Source organism: Anolis carolinensis, unplaced genomic scaffold (genome assembly GCF_035594765.1).
Source record: "Anolis carolinensis isolate JA03-04 unplaced genomic scaffold, rAnoCar3.1.pri scaffold_7, whole genome shotgun sequence".
Taxonomy (NCBI): domain Eukaryota; kingdom Metazoa; phylum Chordata; class Lepidosauria; order Squamata; family Dactyloidae; genus Anolis; species Anolis carolinensis.
This window is the reverse complement of record NW_026943818.1, coordinates 40,116,483-40,143,940: the sequence shown is the minus strand read 5'-3', so window position 1 is coordinate 40,143,940 and position 27,458 is coordinate 40,116,483. Positions and strand designations below refer to the sequence as shown.

The window sequence follows — 27,458 nt, the reverse complement described above, 5'->3', positions numbered from 1 at the left end:
TTACATGTCATATTACTAATAATATTGCAGTATAGTGGTATAGTACAATATGCTAACTTTGTGCTATGCTAATAATATATACATATAATATTGATAATAATAAAATACTACTAATAATAATACTGCCAGATACTCCATCAGTATTTAAAGTGTGTTATGTGGAGCGAGTCTGCTCTGGATGCCTCATGGGTGGTGCTGAGTGTGCTCTCTGGCTGGAGTGTGAACTACAACTCCCACTCTGGTGAGTCAGCCCCCGCAAACTCCTCGTCCAGGATCACTGAAGGACACTGTTTCCCTGGTTGTGGGTGAACTACAACTCCCTTCTTTCTTTCTTCCCGGAGGTGCGGACACTTGGCTATGCCTGCCAACTGGGCGGAGGGGCCTTGTTGTCCCGGCGGGACTCCCCTCTGGGCCGCAGCCTCCTGTCCCTCTCGGCCCAGCTCAGCCACTGCCGGACCGTCCTCAGGCTCTTCGACGACCTCTCCATGTGGGACTACAGCCGCCAGTACGGACTGGGCCGCCAGGTATCTGCCTTGAGTCTACACTGCTATATAATCCAGTTAAAATCAGATAATCTGTATTTTATAGGCAGTGTGGAAGAGGCCTGAGTGAGGCCTAACTCTGCCTGTCCCCAGTCGTGTTTGACTCTGTGGGGTTGGTGCTCATCTTGAGTCTATACTCTCATATAATCCAGTTGAAATCAGATAATCTGTATTTTATAGGCAGTGTGGAAGAGGCCTGAGTGAGGCCTAACTCTGCCTGTCCCCAGTCGTGTTTGACTCTGGGGGTTGGTGCTCATCTTGAGTCTACACTCTCATATAATCCAGTTGAAATCTGACAATCTGTATTTTATAGGCAGTGTGGAAGAGGCCTGAGTGAGGCCTAACTCTGTCTGTCCCCAGTCGTGTTTGACTCTGTGGGGTTGGTGCTCATCTTGAGTCTATACTCTCATATAATCCAGTTGAAATCAGATAATCTGTATTTTATAGGCAGTGTGGAAGAGGCCTGAGTGAGGCCTAACTCTGTCTGTCCCCAGTCGTGTTTGACTCTGTGGGGTTGGTGCTCATCTTGAGTCTATACTCTCATATAATCCAGTTGAAATCAGATAATCTGTATTTTATAGGCAGTGTGGAAGAGGCCTGAGTGAGGCCTAACTCTGCCTGTCCCCAGTCGTGTTTGACTCTGGGGGTTGGTGCTCATCTTGAGTCTACACTCTCATATAATCCAGTTGAAATCAGATAATCTGTATTTTATAGGCAGTGTGGAAGAGGCCTGAGTGAGGCCTAACTCTGCCTGTCCCCAGTCGTGTTTGACTCTGTGGGGTTGGTGCTCATCTTGAGTCTACACTCTCATATAATCCAGTTGAAATCAGATAATCTGTATTTTATAGGCAGTGTGGAAGAGGCCTGAGTGAGGCCTAACTCTGCCTGTCCCCAGTCGTGTTTGACTCTGGGGGTTGGTGCTCATCTTGAGTCTACACTCTCATATAATCCAGTTGAAATCAGATAATCTGTATTTTATAGGCAGTGTGGAAGAGGCCTGAGTGAGGCCTAACTCTGCCTGTCCCCAGTCGTGTTTGACTCTGTGGGGTTGGTGCTCATCTTGAGTCTACACTCTCATATAATCCAGTTGAAATCAGATAATCTGTATTTTATAGGCAGCGTGGAAGAGGCCTGAGTGAGGCCTAACTCTGCCTGTCCCCTGGGCTGAGTGGCCATATAATCCAGTTAAAATAAGATAATCTGTATTTTATAGGCAGTGTGGAAGAGGCCTGATTGAGGCCTAACTCTGCCTGTCCCCTGGGCTGAGTGGCCATATAATCCAGTTAAAATCAGATAATCTGTGTTTTATAGGCAGTGTGGAAGAGGCCTGAGTGAGGCCTAACTCTGCCTGTCCCATGGGCTGAGTGGCCATATAATCCAGTTAAAATCAGATAATCTGTGTGTTTATAGGCAGTGTGGAAGAGGCCTGAGTGAGGCCTAACTCTGCCTGTCCCCTGGGCTGAGTGGCCATATAATCCAGTTAAAATCAGATAATCTGTGTGTTTATAGGCAGTGTGGAAGAGGCCTGAGTGAGGCCTAACTCTGCCTGTCCCCTGGGCTGAGTGGCCATATAATCCAGTTAAAATCAGATAATCTGTATTTTATAGGCAGTGTGGAAGAGGCCTGAGTGAGGCCTAACTCTGCCTGTCCCCTGGGCTGAGTGGGTTGCTAGGAGACCAAGTGGGCGGAGCTTAGCCCTCTAACTGGCAGCAATTGGAAACAATCCATTATTCCTTCTTAAATTATAAAACCATAACCTAATTTGATGTTTAATTGGCTTTTCCTTAATCCCTCTTTACTATCCAACATATTCGCTTATTCAAGGTTCTGCTGGCCCGGCTTCTGTGGGTCTGTCCTTGAGTTGAGTGTGTGTGTAAGCGTGTGCTGGTGCGTGTGTAAGCGTGTGCTGTGTCCCCCGGCAGGAGGAAGACCCCGCCCTCCGCTGGCTCTCGGTGCTCAACAACGTGGCCGACCAGCTCTACTACCCCTGCGAGCACGTGGCCTGGGCGGCCGACGCAGAGGTCATCCGGGTGGACTCACGGAAGTGGTGGGCCCTCAGCACCGCCCTCTGGGCAGCCTCCCTCCTCCTGGGCATCGCCAGGTCAGGCCACCCGTCAATCATCATCATCATCATCATCATCATAATACACTCAACTGGCTCTCTTTTCTATCCACCCATCCGCATCTCTCTCCATTCATTCGTCTCTTCTCGTCCATCTGGCCACCCCCTTCTAGAGCTAGTTATCATAATCTATCCATCCTTCCATCCACCCATCCATCTATCCCTGTATCTCTCCATCCATCCATCCATCCATGTATCTATCCATCCATCTATTAATCCTTCCATCCACCCATCTATCAATCCATGTATCTATCCATCCATCCATCTATCTACCTAGCTATCTCCATCCATCTTTCCACCCATCCATCCATGTATCTATCCATCCATTTATCTATATCTGTCTCCATCCATCAATCCATCTACCTACCTACCTATCCATCCATCCATGTATCTATCAATCCATCTATTAATCCTTCCATCCACCCATCTATCAATCCATTTATCCATCTATCCATATATCTATTCATCCATCCATCTATCCATTTATCTACCTACCTATTTCCATCCATCCATCCTTCCAGCCACCCATCCATCCATGTATCTATCAATCCATCCATCCATCTATCTATCCATCCATTTATCTACTTATCTGTCTCCATCCATCAATCCATCTACCTACCTACCTATCTATCCATCCATCCATCCATCCACTTATCTATCCATCCATCCATCCATCCATCCATCCATCCATCCATCCATCCATCCACTTATCTATCCATCCATCCATCCATCCATCCATCCATCCATCCATCCATCTACTTATCTATCTATCCATCCATGTATTTCTCAATCCATCAATTTTTCTACCTGTCCATCCATCCATCCATCCATCTACCTACTTATCTATCCATCCATCCATCCATCTACTTATCTATCTATCTATCTATCTATCTATCTATCTATCTATCTACCTACCTACCTACCTATCCATCCATCCATCCATCCATCCATCCATCCATCCATCTACTTATCTATCTATCCATCCATGTATCTCTCAATCCATCAATTTTTCTACCTGTCCATCCATCCATCCATCTACCTACTTATCTATCCATCCATCCATCCATCCATCCATCTACTTATCTATCTATCTATCTATCTATCTATCTATCTATCTATCTATCTATCTATCTATCTATCTATCTATCTGTCTATCCATCCATCCATCCATCCATCCATCCATCCATCCATCCATCCATCCATCCATCCATCCACTTATCTATCTGTCCATGTATCTCTCAATCCATCTATCAATTTTTCTACCTGTCCATCCATCCATCCATCTACCTACTTATCTATCCATCCATCCATCCACCTATCCATCCATCCATCCATCCATCCTCTTATCTATCCATCCATCCATCCATCCTTCCTCTTATCTATCCGTCCATCCATCCATCCATCCATCCATCCATCCATCCATCCATGCATCTAACAGTCCATCTATCCTTCCATCCATCATCCATCCATCCATCCATCCATCCATCCACGTATCTCTCAATTCTGGAGGAAAAACAGAACCTCTAGGGTGAACTGGTCTTCCTTCCCTTGGGTGGGGGGCAGGGTGGTGTCTGTGGGGGAGACGGGCAGGGTTTGGGCTACAGACATGTTCATGGCGCTCACCATCACCTGCCTGCCGGTGGAGGGAGGGCCACGGGTGTCTCCTGCTCAGTTATGATTACATGGGGGGTGCCTTTAATTCCCTTGCACGGTGGACGATGACCATCAAGTTTCCTCTCCAGGTCCCTGCGGATCTTGTCCCGACTGAGACGGAATCGGGAGCCGCAGTCCAAGTGAGTGGCAGCTTCCCCCTCACACTGACACCTCCTTCTATCTGTCAATCATCTGTCTATCCCTAAGCCAGCCGGGTCGGAGTGAGCTCCTGACCATTAAATAACCGAGCTCACTGATGACCTATGCAGCTTGAAAGACAAGAAAACAACCTATCTCCCATCTCTCAAGGTCTCCCCTCTGCTCCTCTCTCCCAGGGAAGCTGTGCGTCAGGCGCGGGCGGAGGCCCTGACAGTTGCCAGCCACTTGGCCGACCTCTGCAACGCGGTGCACTGGCTCCCCGTCCCAGGGCTGCTGTGGGCCGGGCGGTCCCCTGGGTGGCTGGTGGGCCTCCTGGGCACCCTCTCCTCCCTCATCGGGATCCACCTGGCCCACGTCTCCGACAAAGGGCCGGCCTCAAGCGCCCGGGAAACGGCCGGAGGGATCCGGGAATGATTCCCGTCCAAGGAAGGGTAATTGAGGTCTGCTGCTGCTGTTGATGCTGGAAAGAGAGGCGGGCCGGCCGGGCGGCCAAGACAGAGAGAGAGGACAGCATCGAGTGGGGCCACACGCAGGTCTTCCTAGGCCAATCTGTACGAATCACGGGGAATGAAAAACGATACGATGAAATAACATGGGTGTCTCTTCGGCTGTGTTTGTTTAGCACGACGGCAATCCCGATACGCACGCACCTCTCGTCTCGCATCCATTGATCTCTCTGTTCTCTCTTTCATCTACCTAATAGGCATGTCCGATCGATGAAAAAAAATGTTTCAATTCTCGTTTCTAAAGTAGGGGGCGCTGGCGCTTCGATATAGAAAGTATTTCTGATTTTTTTCACCCAAAAACTTCGGATATTTCCGAAAATTCGTAACGATTCTAAATGTTTCTAAAACGGCGGACGCGCATGCACCGGGCTTGTATGTGGACGCAGAGGACGTTAGCCCCCACCTTTGCGTCCATCGTGGAAGCTTCTGATTGGCCGGGGAGCGGCGGCCAAGTTAGGCTGTGCTAAGCTCCCATTCAAGGTAGGTTGCAGAAACGGAAAAAAAAATTTAAAAATTTTTTTTTAAAATATATTTTTAAAAAATTTGGGGGGAAAAAAATTAACAAAACATTAAGAGACAATTAGAGAATGGGCCAACAGTGGTTTGAATTACATTGCTGGTTGCGCTGTGAGACAATGTCTCGGAATGCGTATCAAAAAGCGAGAACAATCCGAAATAATTCCGATATACGATTCAAAACGATTTTTTGGACATGTCTACTACCTCTCATCTGTCTGTTTATTATTTTTTTATTTATTACTAGTCTGGTGGTGTGGAATTCCAGACATTTAAAAAAAAATCGGTGTCGGGTAACACCTCCCAACAAAGGATTCCCCATTGGCAGGAAGCAGCCAGGCTTTGAAGCTGCAAGGCTATTTGGTGCTATTCCGGATGGCCAACAAAGGATTGCCCTAGGCAGGAAGCGGCCAGGCTTTGAAGCTGCAAGGCTATTCGGTGCTATTCCGGATGGCCAGCAAAGGATTGCCCTAGGCAGGAAGCGGCCAGGCTTTGAAGCTGCAAGGCTATTCGGTGCTATTCCGGATGGCCAGCAAAGGATTGCTCTAGGCAGGAAGCGGCCAGGCTTTGAAACTGCAGGGTTATTCGGTGCTATTCCAGATGGCCAACAAAGGATTCCCCTTGGCAGGAAGCGGCCAGGCTTTGAAGCTGCAAGGCTATTCCAGATAGCCAGCAAAGGCACATGGACAGTGTCAACAGAAAGGAGGAAACAACAATGGAAAGGAACACAATCTGTCTCTACAACCAGAACAGTAAATAAAGATCAACACTCAGAAAACAGGAATTCCAGACAGGAAACCATCTGGGTGTGGTAACACCTCCCAACAAAGGATTCCCCCCAGGCAGGAAGCAGCCAGGCCTTGAGGCTACAGGGCCATCCAGTGCTAATCATGGCAACATCCACACCTGAGAGTTCTTTCTCCCACCCGGGACATCATTCCACATGTGTGTCTACAAACCCCGCTTGCCTCGTTCCCAACAGACCTCACGACCTCTTAAGGAGGCCTGCCACAGAGGTGGGCGAAACGTCAGGAGAGAATGCTGCTTCCGGAAAACATTTTTTTAATTGATTACTAGCCGTGCCCGGCCACACGTTGCTGTGGCGTAGTCTGTTGTTATGTCAATCTTTATGAATGTCAATCTGTTGTTTTGTCAATCTTTATGAATCTATCATATGTTTATCTCATCCATCTATCTCTTTATCTGTCGTCTTGCATCTACCTATCATCTATCATTTATCTGTCATATCATCTCTTTCATCTATCATCCAACTTTCTATCATCCATTTACCTCTATCTATCATTTCTCTCATCTACCTCTCATCCATTTATCTATCTTTATATCTCTCTCATCTATCATCCATCTACCTATCTAAATATCTATATCATTCCCACAACTATCTATACATATAAATAATAATAATACTATATTATAGACTTCTCAGACCCCTTCGATGGCAAGACTCACCCAGAGAAAAGGAAAAAAAAGCTTTATTTAGAGAAGATCCTAAGGCACACCCCGTTGGTGAGAGGTGTTTACATTGTAGATTTTAGGAGGGGAGTGTCCATGTTGGAAATAATAACGCAACTACCACCAATGTTGTCATAGGCAGTGGATGCTCGCGAATCAAGTCTTGGCGAACGGGGAACTTTGATGGCCGCCCGTCATTGTTCTAAAGTGCTCTGATTTCTTTTCTGTACCAAAATATACATATATATATAGATATTTATACACACACACAGAGACATCAAGACACTGAGAATATGGCACAAAGCGATCCGGATGCAGCCGGAAAACAACAGGAGGAAATAGCTAGGATTAGGTCTAATGTTGTTGTTGTTGTTATTATTAAGACACAGGCTGTTTCTTCTTCTTCCTGGGAGAGTTTTCCCACCAACACGCTTCTTTCCCCGCTAAAAACTTTGTCCCTAAATGCCGACGAGAGTCAACATTCCTGGCAGTATCGGGACGCTCAAAATGTCCTCGTTGAGAGAGGAAATGCTTTCACTTCTTCACTTCATTTCTTAATAATTATTTCCTCCTGCGACAGTTCTTTGCGGAGCAAGACACCACTGGATCCCCCAAAAAGAGAAGTCTTTACGAAGTCCACATTTGCACGGAACGGTGGAATTTCGGCACGAAAGACGGAAGGAAGGGAGTTCCATGTTGCGGAAAGACACTCGGCCCCGGAAACTAGGCAACGTCTCTTGTGAAAGATCCCTTCTGAAAGGCAACGGCGTGGAGGTCTAAGGGCTGAGGAAACTGGGTTTTTTTGTTTCCCAAAATACCGGACATGAGCTCAACAAATAAGCCTTGCGTGGCACGTAGGATGCGGGAAGAACACGGAACAAAGAAAGAGAGAGACGAAGAAATGGGCGTCCTGTGGAGACTCCTCGGTCTGCCCGGCCACCTCTCGTTTTGCAAAGACAAAAGAATCTTGAATCCTCGGGTGCGAATATCAGATACAATACGAAGGGGAAGAAGAAGATCGAAAACTGGAATCTCCACTGAAGGCAGGGTTGGGAATAGGACATCCAGGAGGTCTGCCTGGCTGCCTCTCATTTCGTACAGACAAAAGAAGCTCGGATCCTTGGGCGAGAAAGCATCCGATACCATAAAAAGGGGAAGAGGAGAAACAAAAACAAGAATCTCTCCCAAAGGTATGTCTGCAAATAGGACGTCCTGCAGAGCCTCCGTTCGCCTGGCCAGCTCTCGTTTCACACAAAAGAACCTCGTATCCTCAGGCACAAACGTCTGATACAATAGGAAGGGGAAGAAGAGGGTCGAAAACCGGAATCTCTCCCGAAGGCATGGCTGCGAATAAGATGTCCTTCGGAGTCTCCTCCGTCTCCCCGGCCGTCTCTTGTTTCACACAGACAAAAGAACCTCGGATCCTCGGGCACAAAAATGTCCGATAAAATAGGAAGGTGAAGAAGACGATCAAAACCCGGAATCTCTCCCGAAGACATGGCTGCGAATAAGACGTTTGCCCGGCCGCCTCTCGTTTCACACAAAAGAATCTCCTAACCCCCTTTACGAAAACGTCCGATGCAATAGGAATGCCTCCCGAGCTTTTTCCAAGTCAGAAGAAAATGACGTCCTCCTTGCCAGGATCATCTGGGGCGGGCGGGAGGGCGTGGGCGCCTTGGGGCTTGAAGAGGAGGGCCGCGGGGGGAGGCGTCGCAAGGTGGCCGCTCTCGGAGGCACCCGGCAGGTCTGCGGGGAAAGAGGAGAGAAGGAAGGAAGGAAGGCAGGCTGGCTGCTGGGTGTCGCCATGGGAAGCCCGCAGAACCCCTCCCTGACTAACTTACCCGCAGGGAAGACTGGGCTGGCGGCCGAGAGGCGACTCCGCGATAGGGACTCTTCCCGTCCAGCCGATCGCGCGGAGAGGAGATGCCGCATGTCGACTGAGGCTGCAAGGCGAAAAAAACGGGGTTGGAGTGGATGCCCCTTGGAGGTCTCTTCAACTCTAGGAGTCTGTCTATTCCCTCCAGCTCTAGCTATCTAGCTATCATTTTATCTATTTATCCTCACCAGCTCTAGGATTATCTGTCTATCTCTTCCAACTAGGATTCCATCTGTGTATCTATCTACCATCTCTCTATTTATCCCTTCCAGCTGTAGGATTATCTGTCTCTTCATAAAACTCAGAGGGAACGTACCTTAGAAAGAGACTAATAATAATGTCTATCGGACAGATAGCAAGCAAACTGAAAGCCAAAACCAAGGTCTGTTATAGAACTCCAGTATGCTGATGATACCAGTTTGGATATCTATATGTATATAAAAGGGTAATGGAATCACGGCACCGGACAAAACAATTAAACTAAACGCCCCCCGACCTCGAAAACTGACAGCACAACCTCTCTTCCACGCCTCTACGTTCATACAACAAAAAGAAAAGAAAAAGTAAGTCCTAGCCACAGCAACGCGTGGCCGGGCACAGCTAGTCCTTAGTACAAAGGGTGTCTCAGAAGGAGGGAGGGATGCTCACCAGAGCTGTCTGTGCGGTGGGAGGGGGCCCGGGGCCCCTTGCTGCTGCTGCTGCTCTTGGTGAAGGTGGCCAGCTTGGTGGGGATCTGCTGCTGGACGGCGGCCTGCTTCTGGATCTGGTTGGTGGCGCTGAGCAGGTGTAGCGGCACCTCGTTCTTCAGGGGCCCCGGCAGCAGCGGAGAGAGAGAGGGCCGCGCCGCCAACCCCCCCGCGTCCGCCCCAAGGTCCGGCCCCTCCGGCCCCGAGAGGCTCGCCCGACCCCCCGGCCTCCCCTCCGGACCCTCGCCGTTGAAGCTGGGTGCGTGGCTCAAAACCTGCAAGAGGAGACGACAACAACAACAATATCCTAGAGTTAGTTGGAAGAGACCCACAAGGGACATCCAGTCCAACATCTTATTACGTATTATCAATAATAGTAATAATAGGATACAAAGAATAATTATCAATAATAATAATAATAATAATAATAATAATAATAATAAGTTTATTTGTATCCCGCCTCCATCTCCCCCGAAGGGGACTCGGGGCGGCTTACAGCAAAATCAAAATACAAACAATGATAAAATATAAAATAATCGTAGTGGTAGACTTCATGCAGCAAAAGCATAATGATAACAACAATAACAACAACACTTGGGAAGTGTCCAGTGTGTGACCCAGCACAACAGCCAGCAAAGTGTCTGCTGTGGACTCATCTTGTTGTGTTTCTAATAATAATAATAATTATTATTATTATTAATATTATTATTATTAGACAGGCTTATGCGATATGAGGATTTAAAGTTTGGTGAGTGAATTCTAATCTGGGAACTGAATGAATTGGTAGCATTCCTTGCCAGGCAGGATCCTCATGATTGCGGCCGAGATTCAATAGCACGATCTATATATATAAAAGGGTAATGGAATCACAACACCGGACAAAACAACTAAACTAAACGCCCCACAACCTTGAAAACTGACAGCACAACCTCTCATCCACGCCTCTATGTTCATACAACAAAAAGAAAAGAAAAATTAAGTCCTAGCCACAGCAACGAGTGGCCGGGCACAGCTATCTATATATATAAAAGGGTAATGGGATCACGGCACCGGACAAAACAACTAAACTAAACGCCCCACAACCTCGAAAATTGACAGCACAACCTCTCATCCATGCCTCTATGTTCATACAACAAAAAGAAAAGAAAAATAAAGTCCTAACCACAGCAACGCGTGGCCGGGCACAGCTAGTCTATATATATAAAAGGGTAATGGAGTCACGGCACCGGACAAAACAACTAAACTAAACGCCCCACAACCTTGAAAACTGACAGCACAACCTCTCATCCACGTCTCTACGTTCATAAAACAAAAAGAAAAATTAAGTCCTAGCCACAGCAACAGCTAGTTTATTATAATTATAATTATTACTAAAAGTAGTAGTATTCGAAGTCTTATTATAAGTAGTAGTAGTATTATTTGGGCTGTACTGGATCGCACGTTGGACCCTTCCCAAGTGTCTAGGACTGTGTGATGTATCGCTATGGCTGTGTGATGATGATGATGATGATGATAATCCCAGAGTTGGAAGAGACCCCAGGGGCTACCTCGTGCAACCCCCTTGATTCCGCCCTGCAGGGAAAGCACAAGCAAAGCCCACTCGACAGAGGTCTCTCACCTGCCCGCCCTCGAGGGGGGAGCTGGCACTCTGTCCGGCGAGCGAGGGCTTCTTGGTGCGGCGGAGGTGCTGCAGGCGGTCCTGCTCCTTCTCCACGGCCCGCTGGGCCTCGCGCAGGCGCTCCAGGTCGCGCTGGTAGGCCTCGCGCTGGCGCTGCAGCTCCCGCTGCTCGTCCTGGAGGCGCTGGGCCGCCCGCCGGGCCTCCTCCTCGCGCAGCCGCAGCCGGGCCTCGTTGGCCTCGTCCTGGCGCTGCCGCCGCTCCCGCTCCCGCTCCCAGCGCTGCTGCTCGGCCTTCAGCTGGGCCTGCAGCTTCTGCACCCCGGCCAGCTCCTCCCGCTGCTTCTCGAAGTTGCGCTGCCGCTCCTGCTCCAGCAAGAGGCTCCCGCGGGTGGACTGCAGGCGCAGCTGCTTCTCCCGGTCCAGGAGGGCCCCGCGCTGCAGCACCAGGCAGCTCTCCTGCCGCGACAACACACCCTGCAGCAGGAGGGAGAAGAGGAGAGAAGGGCTCGGTCTTCCCCAGTCCGACTCTGGCCACGTCCCCCACAAACAGGGTCCTAGGTGTCCGTTTTCCCCCCAGGATACCTTTCTCTCTCCGTGAGTGTGGAATTTGCATGACCCCGCCCACTGCCTCTCCCTTAACCCTTTCCTATTCTCTTCTAGAGAGAAATTGAGCAGCCACTGAACATACTCGAGAGATTTGGGAAGAATTCGCCATGTACAGTCTGGGATGCAATCTAAGAGTTCACCAACTACGGACTTGGAACTCACTTCTCTCCCTTAACTCTTTCCTATTCTCTTCTAGAGAGAAATTGAGCAGCCACTGAACATACTCGAGAGATTTGGGAAGAATTCGCCATGTACGGACTGGGATGCAATCTAAGAGTTCACCAACTACGGACTTGGAACTCACTTCTCTCCCTTAACCCTTTCCTATTCTCTTCTAGAGAGAAATTGAGCAGCCACTGAACATACTCGAGAGATTTGGGAAGAATTCGCCATGTACGGCCTGGGATGCAATCTAAGAGTTCACCAACTACGGACTTGGAACTCACTTCTCTCCCTTAACCCTTTCCTATTCTCTTCTAGAGAGAAATTGAGCAGCCACTGAACATACTCGAGAGATTTGGGAAGAATTCGCCATGTACGGACTGGGATGCAATCTAAGAGTTCACCAACTACGGACTTGGAACTCACTTCTCTCCCTTAACCCTTTCCTATTCTCTTCTAGAGAGAAATTGAGCAGCCACTGAACATACTCGAGAGATTTGGGAAGAATTCGCCATGTACGGACTGGGATGCAATCTAAGAGTTCACCAACTACGGACTTGGAACTCACTTCTCTCCCTTAACCCTTTCCTATTCTCTTCTAGAGAGAAATTGAGCAGCCACTGAACATACTCGAGAGATTTGGGAAGAATTCGCCATGTACAGTCTGGGATGCAATCTAAGAGTTCACCAACTACGGACTTGGAACTCACTTCTCTCCCTTAACTCTTTCCTATTCTCTTCTAGAGAGAAATTGAGCAGCCACTGAACATACTCGAGAGATTTGGGAAGAATTCGCCATGTACGGACTGGGATGCAATCTAAGAGTTCACCAACTACGGACTTGGAACTCACTTCTCTCCCTTAACCCTTTCCTATTCTCTTCTAGAGAGAAATTGAGCAGCCACTGAACATACTCGAGAGATTTGGGAAGAATTCGCCATGTACGGACTGGGATGCAATCTAAGAGTTCACCAACTACGGACTTGGAACTCACTTCTCTCCCTTAACTCTTTCCTATTCTCTTCTAGAGAGAAATTGAGCAGCCACTGAACATACTCGAGAGATTTGGGAAGAATTCGCCATGTACGGACTGGGATGCAATCTAAGAGTTCACCAACTACGGACTTGGAACTCACTTCTCTCCCTTAACCCTTTCCTATTCTCTTCTAGAGAGAAATTGAGCAGCCACTGAACATACTCGAGAGATTTGGGAAGAATTCGCCATGTACGGACTGGGATGCAATCTAGGAGTTCACCAACTACGGACTTGGAACTCACTTCTCTCCCTTAACCCTTTCCTATTCTCTTCTAGAGAGAAATTGAGCAGCCACTGAACATACTCGAGAGATTTGGGAAGAATTCGCCATGTACGGACTGGGATGCAATCTAAGAGTTCACCAACTACGGACTTGGAACTCACTTCTCTCCCTTAACCCTTTCCTATTCTCTTCTAGAGAGAAATTGAGCAGCCACTGAACATACTCGAGAGATTTGGGAAGAATTCGCCATGTACAGTCTGGGATGCAATCTAAGAGTTCACCAACTACGGACTTGGAACTCACTTCTCTCCCTTAACTCTTTCCTATTCTCTTCTAGAGAGAAACTGAGCAGCCACTGAACATACTCGAGAGATTTGGGAAGAATTCGCCATGTACGGACTGGGATGCAATCTAAGAGTTCACCAACTACGGACTTGGAACTCACTTCTCTCCCTTAACCCTTTCCTATTCTCTTCTAGAGAGAAATTGAGCAGCCACTGAACATACTCGAGAGATTTGGGAAGAATTCGCCATGTACGGACTGGGATGCAATCTAAGAGTTCACCAACTACGGACTTGGAACTCACTTCTCTCCCTTAACCCTTTCCTATTCTCTTCTAGAGAGAAATTGAGCAGCCACTGAACATACTCGAGAGATTTGGGAAGAATTCGCCATGTACAGTCTGGGATGCAATCTAAGAGTTCACCAACTACGGACCTGGAACTCACTTCTCTCCCTTAACCCTTTCCTATTCTCTTCTAGAGAGAAATTGAGCAGCCACTGAACATACTCGAGAGATTTGGGAAGAATTCGCCATGTACGGACTGGGATGCAATCTAAGAGTTCACCAACTACGGACTTGGAACTCACTTCTCTCCCTTAACCCTTTCCTATTCTCTTCTAGGGCACGCAACAAAAAGAGGAATCGGTCAGCAACTGAACATACTCGAGAGGTTTGGGAAGAATTCGCCATGTACGGACTGGGATGCAATCTAAGAGTCCACCAACTACGGACCTTGTGGAATTTGCATGACCCTGCCCACTGCCTCTCCCTTAACCCTTTCCTATTCTCTTCTAGGGCACACGGCAAAAAGAGAAAATGATCAGCCACTGAACATACTCGAGGTTTGGGAAGAATTCGCCATGTACGGACTGGGATGCAATCTAAGAGTCCACCAACTACGGACCTTGTGGAATTTGCATGACCCTGCCCACTGCCTCTCCCTTAACCCTTTCCTATTCTCTTCTAGGGCACGCAGCAAAAAGAGGAATCAAGTCAGAACTGAACATACTCGAGAGGTTTGGGAAGAATTCGCCATGTACGGTCTGGGATGCAATCTAAGAGTTCACCAACTACGGACCTTGTGGAATTTGCATGACCCTGCCCACTGCCTCTCCCTTAACCCTTTCCTATTCTCTTCTAGGGCACGCAGCAAAAAGAGGAATCAAGTCAGAACTGAACATACTCGAGAGGTTTGGGAGGAATTCGCCATGTACGGTCTGGGATGCAATCTAAGAGTTCACCAACTACGGACCTTGTGGAATTTGCATGACCCTGCCCACTGCCTCTCCCTTAACCCTTTCCTATTCTCTTCTAGGGCACGCAGCAAAAAGAGGAATCAAGTCAGAACTGAACATACTCGAGAGGTTTGGGAGGAATTCGCCATGTACGGTCTGGGATGCAATCTAAGAGTTCACCAACTACGGACCTTGTGGAATTTGCATGACCCTGCCCACTGCCTCTCCCTTAACCCTTTCCTATTCTCTTCTAGGGCACGCAGCAAAAAGAGGAATCAAGTCAGAACTGAACATACTCGAGAGGTTTGGGAGGAATTCGCCATGTACGGTCTGGGATGCAATCTAAGAGTCCACCAACTACGGACCTTGTGGAATTTGCATGACCCTGCCCACTGCCTCTCCCTTAACCCTTTCCTATTCTCTTCTAGGGCACGCAGCAAAAAGAGGAATCAAGTCAGAACTGAACATATTCGAGAGGTTTGGGAGGAATTCGCCATGTACGGTCTGGGATGCCATCTAAGAGTTCACCAACTACGGACCTTGTGGAATTTGCATGACCCCGCCCACTGCCTCTCATCTCCATTTCTAAGCCCAAGAGCCGGGGTTGTCCGTAGACACCTCCAAGGTCATGTGGCCACTGGCATGACTGCATAGAGCGTCGTTACCGTCCCGCCGCAGCGGTACCTATTGATCTACTCACATTGGCATGTTTTCGAACTGCTAGGTTGGCAGGAGCTGGGGCTAACAGCGGGTGCTCACGCCGCTCACGGGATTTGAACCTGGGACCTATCGGTCTGCAAGTTCAGCAGCTCAGCGCTTTAACACACTGCGCCGCCACCAGGGGCCCATACTCGGAAAAGGTTGGGAACTGTTGTCTCAGAACATCTCGAGGATTATATGATTTCCATCCTCTGCTCTTAGCAAACGACGGATGTATTGTTGTGTGCCAAAGCCTTGGTGTTTTTTCTTGCAGCTTTCCAAAACGTTTGGTCCGGTCTACACGCTCCACTTTGGTTCGCGGAAAGTCGTGGTGCTGGTCGGCCACGAGGCCGTGAAGGAGGCCCTTCTGAGCAAAGACAACGAGTTCATAAACAGGCCCTACATCCCCATCTTCTACAAGATCCAGCATGGAAATGGTAACAGCAGCATGGAACTGGTCCTCTCTTGGGATTGTGCTTCGATTGTGCCACAGAAGGGTTATTTACAGAAACATAATAAAAGGGAAAATATGTCTGTCTGTGTGGCTGGGGTGTCCACTTCCTCAGACAATCTCCCACTTCCAGAAACAACTCTAGCTCCCACGGCTCGGGAGACACCAATATCCCTCCGGTAACACTGACATATTGAAGATTCCATTTTTCTCCCGACAACTCCTCACAAAAGCAACCCCGTCCTTCCTTCCAGACGGTCTCGCACAAACACAAAGACAGAGGCCGCAATTCAGGCCGAGACGGTCGAGGTTTTCCTTTACCTGGAGGCTGAGCAGGAGCTGGGCCAGCGCCTGGACCTTCTGGAGGAGCTGCGGGAAGGAAAGGGCCACGGGGGTCTTCCAAAGGATCCCGTCCGTCCGTCCGTCCACGGAGGGACCCCCACGGCCACGCCAGGCCCACGGCAAGGCTCTTTCTCTCCCTCCCCCCGACCCCTTTCGTACCTCCATCTCCGTCTCCAAGCGCAGGCACAGGCGGGTGGGCTCCGGCCTGAAGACATCATCGCCCTGCAAGAGACACCCGCCCAGAAGTTAGAATAATCGTATGGACATATTATAGCACGTGCTGGACATACTGAATTGTAAAATAATATTAATATATTATTAATAATGATTTATTATTATTATACAGACATATTGTAACATATGCCGGAGGTACTGAATATTATTGTCATATGAACATAGTGCAACACATGCCGGACGTACTGAATTGTAAAATAATATTAATATATTATTAATAATGATTTATTATTATTATACAGACATATTGTAACATATGCCGGATGTACTGAATTGTACAACATTATTAATATATTATTATCATATGAACATATTGCAACACATGCTGGACGTACTGAATTGTAAAATAATATTAATATATTATTAATAATAATTTATTATTATTATTATACAGACACATTGTAACATATGCCGGATGTACTGAATTGTACGACATTATTAATATATTATTATCATATTGCAACACATGCTGGACGTACTGAATTGTAAAATAATATTAACATATTATTAATAATGATTTATTATTATTATACAGACACATTGTAACATATGCTGGATGTACTGAATTGTACATTATTAATATATTATTATCATATGAACATATTGCAACACGTGCCGAACATACTGAATTGTAAAATAATATTAATATATTATTAATAATGATTTATTATTATTATACAGACATATTGTAACATATGCCGGATGTACTCAATTGTACGACATATATTAATATATTATTATCATATGAACATATTGCAACACATGCCGAACGTACAAAATTGTAAAATAATATATTATTAATAATGACCTGAACGGGATCTTGTTAACAGCTTGTTTATTTTAACTTCTTTTGTACGTTATATGTTGTATATATGTCTATATGTTAAATTTTTTGATACGGCTGATGGGCTAATCAATAAAATGTGATTGTATATTATTAATAATGATTTATTATCATTGTTATTATACAGACATATAGAAACAATAATAATAATAAGGATGTATTGCAATACACAATGGATGTATTGCAATTGTAAAATAATATTAATATATTATATATAACTAATTATTATTATTACAGTGGAGTCTCACTTATCCAACACACAAAACGAATACACAAAGGGAACAATATTTTTATTATTATTATTATTATTATTATTATTATTATTATTATTAGCTTTGCCCGGCCACGCGTTGCTGTGGCTTATGGGAATCCTTTGTTTTCCAGATGGAATAGAAGTGAATAGCCTTGCAGTCTCAAAGCCTGGCCGTTTTCTGGAGTAGCTGGAGCTTTTTGTTGTATGAACGTAGAGGCAGATAATCTGTATTTTATAGACAGTGTGGAAGAGGCCTAAGTGAGGCCTAAGTCTGCCTGTCCCCTGGGCTGAGTGGGTTGCTAGGAGACCAAGTGGGCGGCGCTTAGCCTTCTAACTGGCTAAAAACAATTATTCCTCTCCCTCTAATTAGGATTTTATTTTTATTTTATTTTTGTTGTATGAACGTAGAGGCAGATAATCCGTATCTTATAGGCAGTGTGGAAGAGGCCTAAGTGAGGCCTAAGTCTGCCTGTCCCCTGGGCTGAGTGGGTTGCTAGGAGACCAAGTGGGCAGAGCTTAGCCTTTGTAACTGGCAGCAATTGGATAAAAACAATGATTCCTCTCCCTCTAATTAGGACTTTATTTTTCTTTTCTTTTTGTTGTATGAACGTAGAGGCAGATAATCTGTATTTTATAGGCAGTGTTGAAGAGGCCTAAGTGAGGCCTAACTCTGCCTGTCCCCTGGGTGAGTGGGTTGCTAGGAGACCAAGTGGGCAGAGCTTAGCCTTCTAACTGGCAGTAATTGGATACAAACAATTCTTCCTCTCCCTCTAATTAGGACTTTATTTTTATTTTCTTTTTGTTGTATGAACATAGAGGCATGGATGACGGGTTGTGCTGCCAAGTTTAGTGTTTCTGGGATGTGTAGTTTTGTTGTTTTGTCCTAGGCCGAAATTTCATTACCCTTTTATATATAGATATAGATTATTATTATTACTATTACCGCATTTTTGAGTGGAAAGAACGGTGTTTTCTCTATACAGGAGAGTCAGGCTCGAGCTCCCCAACCCTGTCTCTCTTTCTGCAGACATCGTGCCTCTCTCCATGCTCATAGGAGAAGGAGATGGAGGACCCAAGGGCTTAGACTCAGGGGACACTCTTGTTGCTTTGAGGGTCATTTCGGGGTCCACTTACCAGGTGCGGCCCCTCTTCTCCGGCCTCGGCGTCCCCGAGAGGCCCCTTCCGATGATCCCGCGGCCGAGGATCCCCACCCAGGCCGACGCAAGCCTTCCGCTTAAAGCTTCCGGCTGGAAAAGAAGAAAGAGAGGAAGAAGGACGTCACCGGAAAGCCCTAGAATGTCGGGGACATCCCTTCCCAGGCGCAAAACCATGTTCTCACTCTCAATCCAGACCACGTTGCCACAGGTTCAATCTATATATATATAAATGAGTGATGGCATCACGGCGACCCACAAAACAACAAAACTACAGGCCCCCCCAACCTCGAAATTAGACAACACAACCCACCATCCACGCCTCTAGGTTGATACAACAAAAAGCTGTGGTTATTCCTTTATTTTTCTTTTCTTTTTGTTGTATCAACCTAGAGGCGTGGATGATGGGTTGTGTTGTCAAATTTCGAGGTTGGGGGGCCTGTAGTTTTGTTGTTTTGTGGGTCGCCGTGATGCCATCACTCTTTTATATATAGAGAGATTATCTATATATTTATTATATTTTATTATTTTCTTGTATTATTTTTAGTTTTTTTTCTGTTATTATAGTATTTTATTGCATTAATTTTTTTAGTGTTTTTAATTATTTTTTTAGTGTTTTTTATTATTATTTTTTATTGGGTTGCTAGGAGACCAAGTTGGAGGAGCTTAGCCTTCTAACTGGCAGCAATTGGATAAAAGCAATTATTCCTCTCTCTGTAATTAGGACTTTGTTTTTCTTTTCTTTTTGTTGTATCAACCTAGAGGCATGGATGAAGGGTTGTGTTGTCAAATTTTGAGGTTGGGGGGCCTGTAGTTTTGTTGTTTTGTCTGGTGCCGTGATTCCATCACTCTTTTATATATATAGAGATTATCTATATATTTATTATATTTTATTATTTTCTTGTATTATTTTTAGTTTTTTTCTGTTATTATAGTATTTTATTGCATTATTTTTTTAGTGTTTTTTATTATTATTTTTTATTGGGTTGCTAGGAGACCAAGTTGGAGGAGCTTAGCCTTCTAACTGGCAGCAATTGGATAAAACCAATTATTCCTCTCTCTGTAATTAGGACTTTATTTTTCTTTTCTTTTTGTTGTATCAACCTTGAGGCGTGGATGATGGGTTGTGTTGTCAAATTTCGAGGTTGGGGGGCCTGTAGTTTTGTTGTTTTGTGGGTCGCCGTGATGCCATCACTCTTTTATATATATAGATTATTATTATTTATTTCTCATGAATAAATGATGTGCGTGTGATCTGAACGATATGGAATGACACTGCACCTATTGGGACCTAGAGGTACGTAGAGGCGTGGATGAGAGGTTGTGCTGTCAATTTTCAAGGTTGTGGGGCGTTTAGTTTAGTCGTTTTGTCCGGTGCCGCGATTCCATTACCCTTTTATATATATAGATATATAGATTATAGAACGTACCTTTGGCCGGGGTTCCCGCCATGGCGCTGTCGTAGCCCCCAAAGGTCTCTGCGCGCCTCAAGGCTCCGGCCCCGCTGGGCTCTTCGGGACGGGGGTCGGCTCCGCTCCCAAACTGGGCCACGATCCAGCTCTGCAGGCTCTCCACTGGAATGACAGGAGATCCCGTGACCAACTGAACGAAATGGAATGAACGATGGATGGTTGGGACCTATCGAGGCTAGAGATTCCATCCTAAGAAATGAGGCCTGGGAAACTCAAAAAAATAAATAAATCCTAAGCTATAATTAAAAGGTGCTGAACTGCCGATGACCAGAGATAAACGATTAACTCTTGGTGGAAAACAACATGTTTACATGACCAAAAATAATGATTAACTTTGTGCTGGGAAACAACACGTTGACCCGAGACAATGATGAACTGTGTCGTGGAAAATAAGATGTTCACATGACCACTGTTCCACAGATATATTTACTAGACATGTCCAAAAAATCGTTTTGAATCGTATATCGGAATTATTTCGGATTGTTCTCGCTTTTTGATACGCATTCCGAGACATTGTCTCACAGCGCAACCAACGCTATGTAATTCGAACCATCATTGGCCCATTCTCTAATTGTCTCTTAATGCTTCATTAATTTCCCCCCCCCCCCCCAAATTTTTTTTTAATATATTTTAAAAAATATTTTAAAAATTATTTTGTTTCTGCAACCTACCTTGAATGGGAGCTTATTTGCAAATTTGATGAGGATAGCTCAAGAAATGAGGGCGGGAGAGCCCTGTAAAAGTCCCCCCCCACCGGTTCCTTTTCTTTTTGACGATTGCGCATGTGCATCCGCCATTTTAGAAACATTTAGAATCATTACGAATTTTCGGAAATATTCGAAACTTTTGGGTGAAAAAAATCGGAAATACTTTCTATATCGAAGCGCCAGCATCCCCTACTTTAGAAACGAGAATTGAAACACTTTTTCCATCGATCGGACATGTCTAATATTTACACTACACTTGCCTCATTTCCACTTTCCACAGATGCAGGCGAAATGTCAGGAGAGAATCCTACTGAAACATGGGTACACAGCCCGAAAAACTCACAGCAACCCAGTGATTCTGGCCACGAAAGCCTTTGACAACACACAAGGAATGTATATTGGCCAACAAACCTCAAGCGGCTGAAAGCCGGATAGCACCTTGCTAAGGGCAACGTCGCAAGAGAAATGTCAGGAGGAAATACCTTGCTCCACGGCCTGCTTGAGGATGGCTTCCCCGTGGAGGTCCTCCGGGGACTCGGCCTTCGGGACAAGGAGAGGGGGGCGCAAGAGGCCCGGGTCCTCGAAGCCGTACGTCTCGGCCATCTCCAAGTAGATCTGCTGCTTCTCGTTCAGGCTCTGCACAATCTGCTCGTCTTTCGCGCTCAGGCGCTCTGGAGGAAAGAGAAGAACCCGACACTGACCAGATCGAAATCGGTTGAGAGCACAGAAATAGCGAGGGATACGGCTTCAAGGTGTACACGGTGGTTCGTGGATACATGTCGATCAGGCATGGGCAAACTTTGGCCCTCTGGGTGTTTTAGACTTCCAACTCCCACAATTTCTGGAGTTGAAGGGAGCAGAGAAGAAGATCATTACGAAGTAAAAGAAGAAATTGGAAAAATTATTGTGCCTACATAAAGGGAAAATCAGAGAAATAAGATAAGGATAACCCCCAAGATAAAAGTTGATGAGAAGCAAGTGATTCCTAGAAGTGTTATGAACCTAAAGGGTTCCTGTTCTTTTTGATGCAGAGCGTTTAGGGAATAGTGATGGTCCTCAATGATCCATCACTGTTCCCTAAACACTCTGCATCAAAAAGGACAGAAACCCTTTAGGTTCATAACAGAAAGAACTCAATTCCAGATGATTTCACTTTAAAGGACCTCATGAAAGAAATTCAAAAAATCTCAGAAAAACAGGATGCCTATCAAAAGCTTTCTCAGGAACAAAACTAATTATGAGGAAGGAAATCTCAGAAGAATTAAATTTGACGAAGAAGGAGATAACTGAAGAACTGGGTGCAATGAAAAAGGACATGACAGCCTACAACAGGAAATAAGGGATATAAAACAGGATGAACAAAAATTAGAAAAAGTACAGGATAAAATGCAAAACGAAGTGGAGAGCAAACAAGAACGCCACGAACAAAAAGAATTGGAATTCCAATTAAGATTAATGAAATTACAAGAAAAAAGCAAAGAACATACTACCTCGCAGTTCGCTTTTCGCGCCCTCGCTGTTTTGCGGTTTTTAAATAAACACTAAAATAATATTATAAATCATAAAAAATATGATTTACAGTGGCGGTGGTCTTAGTCGAGTGTGGGCGGCGGGGCCAAGAAGGAGCCCAAACAGCAGCGGGAAGAGGAGGTGGCCCAATGTTCCCCTGTGTGATGACTCATGGGCCTTGTAGTCCTGTTCCTAGTACTATTGTGGCAGACGAAGAGGAAAACATGGGATTTCCGCCGGTTCAGCCAGAGCCGGAGCCTCTCCACCTGGAGGATGTTTGCCCTCAAGAATTCAGCCAAACAGGCCTTGGGCAGAACTCCCCCCCGTTTCCCCGGAGGGACAATTATAATAGAGATAGAGGAGCCAGGGAGGCTCATCGCCAGAGCCTGAGAATCGCTGCCAAACAACTAGCTGATTAGGTCTGCTTCCCTTGGGAAATTCTAAGGAGTCATGCATCTGGACAGAGTTGGGTTTCGCTTCTCGTTCTCTAGGGAAAGTGTTCTGTTGGCGGGAAAACGAGACCCAATATAGGGGTTTTGCCGCAAGGGGAACCTTGCGGAGTCAATTGATCAGCTTGAGGAGAGAGATCGTGTGTGGACTTCGTAACCCCAGTTCCTTGCTTCCCGGATCAAGTTCCAAGCCTGCCTTGTTTCGCGTTTTGCCACGGACCTTGCTTCATGCTTCATGCTTCATGTTTGCCTCGTTCCAAGTCTTTGATCTAGCCAAGAATCAAGTTTATTTTCCAGCCTTGTTGTCAAGCTACATTGGACTTTAAAGACTCTGTTATTTCCCCACACTATTGCTTGGCAAAATGTGTGTTTCGGTCAAGTGGATTAAAACTTTGAACTCTAATATCTTATATTGGACAATACATTTATGGACTATAATTGACCTCATCTGAAAGGTCTGCTTCTGAACTATATTCTTCACTTGTTTTTATTGACTTTATATATTTCTTTAATAAAGATATTAGATAGATTCTGGCCTCTGTGTAAGGTTATTGGTGCTCTGCAGCCTGGGTCCTGACACCCTGCCTCCTTCTTCCCTCCCTCCTTCTACTTTCTTCCTAAGGAGAAGCTTAGCGTCCCTACTTTGCAGATTTTCACTTACCACGTAAACGTAACGCCCGTGATTTTCACTGGAACGCAATGCCCGCGATAAGTGAGGGAACACTGTATTAGACGAATTATAACAAATCTAGCAGCTGAACTAACAGAGACAGGTCAAGAAGAAATGGACCAAAACACTGATGGAGTATATAGAATTACAACAAACAATTCTAAAATAAACAAGGTAGCAAGGGATGTAATTGTCCACTTCAGCCAAAAACGAATAAGAGATGAAGTCTTGAAATACAATAACCAAAACCCTATCAAAGGAGAAAAGAATTGCGATCCTAAACGAATTTCCTACAACAACTCTCACAAAAAGAAGGAGGAATTGAAGAAACACCAAATAAGATTCAGGTGGGAAAGATTTGAAGAAGTAATGGTGTCATACAAAGAAGAAAGATATTGGCTAACATCAGAGGACAAGGCAAAGGAATTTTACAAAAAGCTTACAAATATAGATTGTTGTACATGAATATAGATTGTCTTACATGAATCAATGTACAGTAGAGTCTCACTTATCCAACATAAACGGGCCGGCAGAACGTTGGATAAGCGAATATGTTGGATAATAAGGAGAGATTAAGGAAAAGCCTATTAAACATCAAATTAGGTTATGATTTCACAAATTAAGCACCAGAACATCATGTTATACAACAAATTTGACAGAAAAAGTAGTTCGATACGCAGTAATGCTATGTAGTAATTACTGTATTTACGAATTTAGCACCAAAATATCACGATGTATTGAAAACATTGACTACAAAAATGCGTTGGATAATCCAGAACGTTGGATAAGCGAGTGTTGGATAAGTGAGACTCTACTGTAGATGGCTGTTCATGAATAAATATGGAAAGTTGTTCATTAATCAATGGAGATGGCTTGACTTGATTCGAAAACCATCCTTTAGTTCAGTGGTTCTCAACCTGTGGGTCCACAGGTATTTTGGCCGACAACTCCCAGAAATTCCAGCCAGTTTACCAGCTGCTAGGATTTCTGGGAGTTCAACATCTGGGCACCCACTGCCTTAGTTCTTCTGTGGAATTAAACTATGGTATTTTTAAATCTCCTCGTTTCTAGTCTTTCAGAAATCAAAGAGACCAAAGATATTGGGGAATGGTGCCTCAACACTTTTGGCGCACGAACAGGGACTCGAGAAAATTTTCAGTGTTTCCCTTTAAGACAGGGGTCCCCAAACTTTTTAAACAGGGGGCCAGTTCACGATCCTTTGGACCAGGGGTCCCCAAACTAAGGCCCGGGGGCCGGATGCGGCCCTCCAAGGTCATTTACCTGGCCCCCGCCCTCAGTTTTATAATATAATATTTTTATATCAGTTTTAATAATATAATATTATATATACATATAATATTGATAGTAATGTTATAATAATACTAATACTAATAATACCATATAATAATATTAATTATATATTATATATTACATGTAATATTACTAATAATATTACAGTATAGTGCAGGGGTCCCCAAACTAAGGCCCGGGGGCCGGATGCGGCCCTCCGAGGTCATTTACCTGGCCCCCGCCCTCAGTTTTATAATATCATATATTGTATATACATATAATATTGATCATAATATTATAAGGTAATACAATATAACACTAATAATACCATATAATAATATTAATTATATATTCTATATTACATATAATATTACTAATAATATTACAGTATAGTGGTATAGTTCAATATAGTAATATATAATGCTAATAGTGTGCTATGCTAATAATATAATATATTGTATGTACATATAATATTGATAATAATATTATAATGTAATACAATATAACACTAATAATAATACCATATAATAATATTAATTATATATTCTATATTACATATAATATTACTAATAATATTACAGTATAGTGGTATAGTTCAATATAGTAATATATAATGCTAATAGTGTGCTATGCTAATAATATAATATATTGTATGTACATATAATATTGATAATAATATTATAATGTAATACAATATAACACTAATAATAATACCATATAATAATATTAATTATATATTCTATATTACATATAATATTACTAATAATATTACAGTATAGTGGTATAGTTCAATATAGTAATATATAATGCTAATAGTGTGCTATGCTAATAATATAATATATTGTATGTACATATAATATTGATAATAATATTATAATGTAATACAATATAACACTAATAATAATACCATATAATAATATTAATTATATATTCTATATTACATATAATATTACTAATAATATTACAGTATAGTGGTATAGTTCAATATAGTAATATATAATGCTAATAGTGTGCTATGCTAATAATATAATATATTGTATGTACATATAATATTGATAATAATATTATAATGTAATACAATATAACACTAATAATAATGCCATATAATAATATTAATTATATATTCTATATTACATACAATATTACTCATAATATTACAGTATAGTGGTATAGTTCAATATAGCAATATATAATGCTAATATTGTGCTATGCTAATAATACAATATATTGTATGTACCTATAATTTGTAAGCCATTCTGAGTCCCCTTTAGGGTGAGAAGGGTGTGATACAAATGTAGTAAATAAAGGCAGTAAATAAATAAATAATAAATTTTAGACTTAAGCTCACCCAAAGTCTGAAATGACTTGAAGGCACACAACAACAACAACAACAACAACCCTAATTCACTTGACGATCTCATTGGCCAGTAGCAGGCCCACACTTCCCATTGAAATCCTGATCAATGTATGTTGGTTAAAATTGTTTTTATTTTTAAATATTGTATTCTTTCGTTGTTGTTGTTGTTGTTGTTGTTTTTGCACTACAAATAAGACATATGCAGTGTGCATTGGAATTTGTTTGTATTTTTTTTCAAATAATAATCCGGCCCCTCAACAGTCAGAAGGATTGTGGACCGGCCCTCGGCTTAAAAAGTTTGGGGACCCCTGCTTTGGACCATTGGAGGGATACTCTCTACTGTATCTTGAAGACAACTTCTGCTGTCAGTCTCCTTTCTTCACCCAATTTCGTCCAAACGAAATTCCACAACACTGCTTTAAGACCTCCTGTTTCTGATTGGGAAATCAGAGACTAGAGATATGGGAGCATATCACAGAAAGTCATCGAAAGATCATTTCCTCGCACCAATGGGCCAATGAAAGCATGGGTATGCGACCTGCCATAATGGGGGATTCTGGCTCTGAACGGCCTGTACTTACGTTGGAAGTCTTTCAGCTTCGCGGCCCTGGCTTCGGCCTCCTTGCGTTCCTCCTCCAGGTCGGCGAGGACGCCTTCCTCTTCGTCGGGGCAGCTGCAAAGGGAACGCCGTTCCATGAAATTGTATGACTGGGCTTCGGCTAAAGGCCTATTAAGGCTGAAGACACCATCTCTCCGCAGAGAGCTGGACAGGGGGAGTGTGACCCTGCTGGTTCTCTTGGACATCTCAGCGGCTTTCGAGACCATCGACCATGGTCTCCTTCTGGGACGTCTCTCCGGGATGGGCCTTGGGGGTACTGTTCTGCAGTGGCTCCAGTCCTTCCTAGAGGGCCGTTCCCAGTTGGTGAAGCTGGGGGACACCTGCTCGGACCCCTGGCCATTGACCTGTGGGGTCCCGCAAGGTTCCATTTTGTCCCCCATGCTTTTTAATATCTACATGAAACCGCTGGGTGAGGTCATCCGGAGTTTTGGAGTGCGGTGCCATCTCTACGCGGATGACACCCAACTCTACTACTCCTTTCCACCTAATTCCAAGGAAGCCCCTCGGAGACTGGACCAGTGCCTGGCCGCTGTGTTGGCCTGGATGAGGGCGAACAAGCTGAGGCTCAATCCTGACAAGACAGAGGTCCTCCAGGTCAGTCGTACGTCTGATCGGGGTATTGGGTGGCCACCTGTCCTGGACGGGGTTGCACTCCCCCTGAAGGCGCAGGGCCATTGCAGCTTGGGGGTCCTCCTGGACTCTGCGCTGACACTT

General features: G+C 44.7%; 3 protein-coding genes across 7 annotated transcripts in view; 2 read left to right on the top strand and 1 right to left on the bottom strand.

The window, feature by feature from the left end:
- Positions 1–341: 341 nt before the first annotated feature.
- On the top strand, positions 342–5,069 carry pex11g (peroxisomal biogenesis factor 11 gamma; the record flags this gene model as incomplete). Its single annotated transcript, XM_062960227.1, is given in 4 exon segments — positions 342–524; positions 2,465–2,643; positions 4,407–4,457; positions 4,653–5,069. Coding segments are annotated over 4 exon segments (651 nt in total), but the record flags the coding sequence as incomplete, so codon positions are not given.
- Positions 5,070–6,970: 1,901 nt separating this feature from the next.
- arhgef18 (Rho/Rac guanine nucleotide exchange factor 18) overlaps positions 6,971–27,458 on the bottom strand; it is a 120,735-nt gene continuing 100,247 nt past the window's right edge. For 4 of the 5 annotated variants that reach the window (XM_062960198.1, XM_062960196.1, XM_062960197.1 and 1 more), the window contains 9 exons: positions 26,707–26,798; positions 21,333–21,521; positions 20,102–20,245; positions 18,652–18,764; positions 16,346–16,408; positions 16,166–16,213; positions 11,149–11,622; positions 9,493–9,805; positions 6,971–8,911 (listed from right to left, as the gene is read on the bottom strand). In XM_062960198.1, the coding sequence (XP_062816268.1) occupies positions 8,532–8,911; positions 9,493–9,805; positions 11,149–11,622; positions 16,166–16,213; positions 16,346–16,408; positions 18,652–18,764; positions 20,102–20,245; positions 21,333–21,521; positions 26,707–26,798 (1,816 nt within the window). In that variant the 3' untranslated portion in view covers positions 6,971–8,531. The remainder of the gene's footprint in view (positions 8,912–9,492; positions 9,806–11,148; positions 11,623–16,165; positions 16,214–16,345; positions 16,409–18,651; positions 18,765–20,101; positions 20,246–21,332; positions 21,522–26,706; positions 26,799–27,458) is intronic. The other variant, XM_062960194.1, reaches the window with a different exon arrangement.
- Positions 14,305–27,458, top strand: part of LOC134293232 (uncharacterized) — a 183,464-nt gene continuing 170,310 nt past the window's right edge. The window contains exon 1 of the mRNA XM_062960224.1: positions 14,305–16,463. Coding sequence (XP_062816294.1) covers positions 14,320–15,348 — 1,029 coding nt within the window. The 5' untranslated portion in view covers positions 14,305–14,319 and the 3' untranslated portion in view covers positions 15,349–16,463. The remainder of the gene's footprint in view (positions 16,464–27,458) is intronic.